The sequence below is a fragment of the Orycteropus afer genome, unplaced genomic scaffold, assembly GCF_000298275.1.
Source record: "Orycteropus afer afer isolate SDZICR_OR568_19922 unplaced genomic scaffold, OryAfe1.0 scaffold00006, whole genome shotgun sequence".
In the NCBI taxonomy this organism is placed as follows: domain Eukaryota; kingdom Metazoa; phylum Chordata; class Mammalia; order Tubulidentata; family Orycteropodidae; genus Orycteropus; species Orycteropus afer.
In genome coordinates this window covers 23,070,423-23,076,391 of record NW_006921593.1, presented here as the reverse complement: position 1 = coordinate 23,076,391, position 5,969 = coordinate 23,070,423, and the positions used below count along the sequence as shown (strand labels likewise).

Genomic DNA, 5,969 nt, shown 5'->3' with positions numbered 1-5,969 from the left:
ATCTACACAGCAGTGGGTGTGGTTTGGGCTTTGCTTCTGTGAAGATTGACAGCCCTGGAGACCCTGTGGGCAGTTCCACTCTGTCCTCTAGGGGCACTGTGGGTCAGAATGGACTCCAGGCAGTGGGTGTGGTTTGGGCTTTGCTTCTGTGAAGGTTGACAGCCTTGGAGACCCTGTGGGGCAGTTCCACTCTGTCCTCTAGGGGCGCTGTGGGTCAGAATCTACACAGCAGTGGGTGTGGTTTGGGCTTTGCTTCTGTGAAGACTGACAGCCCTGGAGACCCTGTGGGCAGTTCCACTCTATCACATGGAGATGCTACGAGCCGTCAAGACGTCTGCAAACCTCTGCTGGGCTCAGCACTTGGCTGTTTCCCCTCAGATGTCTAAGCTGACTGTGGCTTTCCTCTGTCCTGTGAGAAACTGTTTCCATTCTCCTGGAATCCAGATTTCTGGTGTAGAGTTGGGATGACTTATCCAGGTCATGTGGCCTTCAGCGTCTTTTTGAACCCCGAGCCTGTATGGAATTGTTCTAACGTTACCCTCAAGTGCAATGGCCTCATGAGCAGCTTTGTGAAGACCATGTTGTCTTAGGCATTGGGCTCTTTTGGAGAATTGCAATGGCCTTTGGAGACACCTTGCCCAGACCCTCCCACAGAACCCACTTTCACTATGCCCTCTTCTGAGCGCCTGGTCCACACCTCTGGGTTGATGTTGCCCAATTTGAGTTGTATCTATGCACAGTAAACAGATTCTGTCACAGTGATTCTGGGGGTTTCTGACCTGCATCTTCTCTCCAGCATCTCACAAGTGTACTGCTGAGACCCAAGTGGGGTGAGCAAGCACCCCAAAATACGCAAGCACATCACCACAGTGACCATCGACAAAATCCACAAAGGCCTACGGTCAAAATGACTTCTCACATACATTAACCAAAACCCAAACTCACTGCCATCCAGTCGGTTCTGACTCACAGGACCCCCTTTGGGTTTCCGAGGTGGTAAATCTTTATGGAAGTAGACTGCCCAGTCTTCCTTCCATGGAGTGGCTGGTGGATTTGAACTGCCAACCTTTTGGTTAGCAGTCAAATGCCTTAGGCATGATGCCACTAGAGTTCACATACATTAGGGATTTTAATTAAATTCCTTGGAAAGATCTGAAAACCTAGGCATTCTTTCTCTCCAATGTTCAAGCACATGATGGCCATCTCAGCTTGGAAAACGACAAGCACTGAAAACGATCTGTTAGGACTAGAGTTTGGCCAACGAAGCGCAAAGCAGACCTTCCTTTAAAAGACTAAATCCTCAGCCTGGCTCCGTTTAGCACCTGCTTCTGAGGCCCCCATGGGCTGGGCCCGGGGCGCACAGGGAAACAGGTCCTTCTCTGCCCTCAGGAACTCAGTGTCTGGGTGTTTCCTGAGAAGTTTTGTCAGGACAGTATTTCCTAAAAGTTTAGGAAAACTTCTGGGTTTTAAAACAAACACACAAGAAGTCAGGTGAACTCAGAAGCATGAAGGCCCGTTTGGTTCTGGGCTGTCCTCGTGGGCTGTCCTCGTGGCAGGTGTAGGGTGTCAGCTCTTGCGCAGTGTGGCTGACGGAGCTTCTAGAGTTGCAAATGGTTAACATGCTCGGCTGCTAACCAACAGGTTGGAAGTTCAAGTCCACCCAGGTGCCTTGGAAGAAGGGCCTGGTGATCGACTTCTGAAAAACCAGCCACGGCCACCTTGTGGTGCAGGCGACTTGACGGCGGCAGCTCTACTCTGACACACGGGGGTCGCCATGCACTGACGTCAGCTCCGCTGCCGCTGATTCCCCGCACCGTGTTACACCACTCGCACACATGTGTCTTCCGCGAGGACACGCTGCGACTCAGGGCTCCCTCTGCCATCCTCCCGCCCCCCCAGGGCTCCCTTAGCCCCTTCCTGACAAGGAGATGAGCGCACCCCTACCTGTTAGCGGTCAAGTCTTTGTCTTTCCCCTTTTTTCCTTTCTTCCCTTTCTTTTTCTGAAAGAAGATGGGGACACCCAACCATTGAGTCAAAACAAGGAAGCAAACTGGCTCCAGGCATCAGCTGAACAAGCTTTTTGGGGTGGAGCGTGGGTGGGGAGAAGGTGAAAGAACCGTGGCACCCTGAACGTGGTGGTGCCATGCTTCCATGGGGACAGGAGTTGGCACCAAAGTCCCTGGGTGATGAGAAGGCCACACCCGTAGACAGAGGGCGAGGTCTCCCCTGTGGGCCCCACACGGGGCTGGTTCCCACCGAGTCTGTGATCTGGCTTTTCCTTGGCGCAGGTGCAGGGTCTGTGCAGAGCGGGGTGCCACGTGCACACGGAGGACTCTGGCTTGCCTCTGGGGCCCAGTCACTCCCCCTGTTAACCTCCACCTCCCAAGGGCTCTGACTGAGGCCCTGGGATGGCCTGCAGCAATGTGCTCCCCATGTGACCTTTCACGACTGCTCTGACCTCCCCATGATTCTGCTCAAACCACCCACCTGTCTGTTCCCAAAGGTCACAGCCTTGAAAAGCCCACGCGGCACTAGGCAGGCTCTGCACACATGGGGGCCGTGAGTCAGAGCTGACTTGGGGCGGCGGCAACAACAATGCACTAAAAGGGGGGCAGCAACAGGTGACCCCATGAGGCCGAAATTAACCTTGGAATGACCTTCGCCAGGGGATGTCCTGATAACAGGGCCAGGAGGGGAATTCCATTGCCTTCAGAGTTAAACTGGAAAATCAGAACGCAAGGGATCATCGTAGAGTCACTGTGAAGAGACCCCAAGGCCCCTGGGCTGGCAAAACTAGACCCTAATCCAGCTGACTGTATGAACAGTGCCACAGAGATGTGTCAACTATAAGAAGGGCCATCAGCCACTGGGCTGTCTCAGCTCAGGCAGTGCCATTCAGGGAGAGGAGGCCTGGTCCCCCTCCTTGAGCATTCTGGCCCCAGTGACGGGCTACCTCTGGGGCAGAAGTGGAGGCAGTGCCTTCGTACACGAGCCCTGAACAGTCTGAGCCGACTGGCTGCTCTGTGTCCGGGGGGGACGCCTCTGGTGCCAGGTTACAGTTCAGCTCCCTGAACTCCTTCTGCTCTGACCGGCCCAAGGAACTGCCCATTGCCACTGGCCTCCCTACAGCTCCGACTCCAGCACTCGTCCGTCCTGTGGCAGCACGTGGCTGTGGTGCTGGAGGCTACGCCGCTGGTGTTTCAATGCCAGCAGGGTCCCCCATGGTGGGCAGGCTCAGCAGAGCTCCCAGATGCAGACAGACCGGGAAGAAAGGGCTGAGAACCAGCCAGTGAGGGCCCGGGGACCCAGCAGGCCTGTCCAGCTTCCTGCTTTGGGTGCATCAGGAAGGACCCAGTGCTGGAGGGGACGTCCTGTCTGGTGAAGCAGGGGGCCAGTGAAGGAGAAGAGACCCTCTGGGAGATGGACGGGCTAATGGACTGCACACGCCGCTGACTGAGGACGAAGCAGGACCGTTTCGGTCTCCTGTAGACAAGGTTGCCAGGAGTCGAGTCGACTTGACTCAACGTCAGCTCTCTACCATCCGCCCACTGACTGATGCCCTGATCTAACTGCAGGGACAGACTGTTCCCATCTCATCCCAGGGCTTGGACAATGTGCATTTGCAGTCGTGGGAGCAGGCTGTTGACTCCCTGCACTTTCTGAGAGTAGAACCCTGAGAGCTGAGTGGTGGGCCAACTCACCCCACCGGGGAGGGATGAGTCCTGAAAGGCATTCTGGGGTGGCCAGCTGGTCTTCTCCGGTGGCTCTCTTGGCCATTGCCGCTGGCTGCACGGGCTGGGCTTCTTGGTGCCACGGGAATCTGCCACCTCTCTCGTGATCATTCCCAACTCACCTTTTTACCTCTTTTCCTTCCTGCTTTGGCTGGTAACTCCTTTTCTCTGTCCACCGCGAGCTTTAAATTTTTCAGTTCCTGCCTCATCAATTCATCAACCTAGGTGAATACAAAATACACACCACTCTTCAGTGACTTTGGCTGCCACGTTTGTTCTTGGCGAAGCTTAAAAATAGCTGAAGTTAAGGTCATTAACAGGAAATTGTAACAAAAGCACATCTCTGCAGCTGTTGACTTGCCATTGTTGTTATTGTGCTGTCGAGTTGGACCCGACTCATAGCAACCCTTCCTTGGGTTTCCAAGGCAGTATCACTAGGGATATAGATTGCCCCATCTTCCTTCCAAGGAGTGGCTGGTGGGTTTGAACCGCCAGTCTTCTGGTTAGCAGGCAAGTGCCTTAGGCACTATGCTACCAGAGCTCCTACTATGACATAAATGTAGTAATACCTGCACCCTGATCTCTGACTCTAACTCTCTCCGTTTCTCCTGTTTGATGAGTTCTGGATCATAGTCCTGGGGGAAATTCCAAGATTCATCTTTGTTCTTCCAGATATCTATAGTCCAGAAAGCAAAAAAAAAAAAAAATCAACATACAGCTTAGTAAAAAGCAATTCTCACACTAGGAAACATACATCTAACTTCCTATCCTGTTGCATATAATTCAAGGTTGAATAAAACCTTTGGAGAGTAAGGGAATTCTTAATCAGTTATTAACATGAGGACACACTGGGTCTTAATCCAGTATGGGTGGTGTCCTGTAAAAGAAGGCAGACAGACACACAGAGGGAGGACGCTGTGTGAAGCAGAGACTGGAACACTGCTGCCAGAAGCCAAGGAGGCCAAGGGTGGCCAGGATCCACCAGACCTTCAGAGGCCAAAGCAGGAGCCTCCCCTAGAGCCCTGGGGAGCACAGCCCTGTCGGCACCCTGATTTTGGACTGCTGGTCTCCAGAGTTTGAGGGAGGTGGTGACTTCCTGCTGCTTTGAGGCCCCCTGGCTAGTGGTCCTTCGTTTCAGCAGCCTTGGGACACTAATCCACGTGACTTAGCCTTGTTCAGCCCAACTTCCTTTCCTGAGGAATGAACCCCTGCGCCCCCCACCCCGCAGCCCTAGCACCAGGGTGAAGTAGGAGAGCCCCCAGCTCAGCCCCACTAGCTGCGACCATTCCTTGTTGATCATCTCTTCCCCGAGGAGGAGACAGTCAATGTGCTCAGCTACGGATCCAAAGGCTGGAGGTTCACGTCCACCCAGAGGCGCCCTGGAACAAAGGCCTGGCGATCTTTCTGAATACAACAGCCACCGAGAACCCTGTGGGGCATGGCTCTAACCTGACACCCGACAGCGAGGGGTGAGGAGTCACCGAGGACAGTGGTGGCTCGGGAAACAACTGCGTCTGCAGAGCAGGGCTGTGTGAGCAGGGCTGCAGTGGGGGCCGAGGGTCAGCTCTGAGCTGGCCTGAGGACAGCCGCAGGCAAGCGGGTGACGACACGCAGCTCAGCGTTCACAAACGAGGCAGTCTCACAAACACAGGCAGCGCCTGATAGCGACCCCCGGGGTCCACACAGCCCTCTGCAGGCGGAAACGGTTCCTGCAAGGCGCTCCCCACCCCAGTCGGGGGCCCACCTTACTGGGCTACGCAGGACCATGGGGTGGGGCAGAGCCCGTCAGGGTTCCAGCCAGACCCCGTGGGGGCGTGAAGGCCCACCTGACCCCCACCAACGAGCCAAGGGGCACGTGGCCTGAGCTGGAGCTGTTTCAGTCGCTGGTCGACACGGTGTCTGATGAGACGATGTACAGGGTCAGCTAAGGGTGACACAAAGCTGTGGGGGCAGATTTTGAAGACGCTGATGCCAGAAGGACCCATCTTCCCTCTGGAGAGGCAAAGGTGGGCTGCCAAGAAGCTGACCACAATTAAGACACAAAGGTGGCATGTTTTTCATAGACTGAGTCACTATGTGTCCCTCCCCAGGCAGGGTGGCAACTGAGAGGTGGCCCTGCCCCTCAGACACAACAGACCGGACAGATACTGGGGGGGGGGCACTGAGGGGTCACCGGACTGTGTCTGAGGGCAGCCCCAGGGGTGAGGCCTGAAATTCAGGGGTGTCATCCACCCAGTC

General features: G+C 55.1%; 1 protein-coding gene across 1 annotated transcript in view; it reads right to left on the bottom strand.

Moving 5' to 3' along the window:
- Positions 1–5,969, bottom strand: part of IQCA1 (IQ motif containing with AAA domain 1) — a 174,590-nt gene that overhangs the window by 53,649 nt on the left and 114,972 nt on the right. Inside the window, exons 12-14 of the mRNA XM_007941621.1 lie at positions 4,301–4,407; positions 3,854–3,952; positions 1,945–2,000 (exon numbers count right to left, since the gene is read on the bottom strand). Coding sequence (XP_007939812.1) covers positions 1,945–2,000; positions 3,854–3,952; positions 4,301–4,407 — 262 coding nt within the window. The remainder of the gene's footprint in view (positions 1–1,944; positions 2,001–3,853; positions 3,953–4,300; positions 4,408–5,969) is intronic.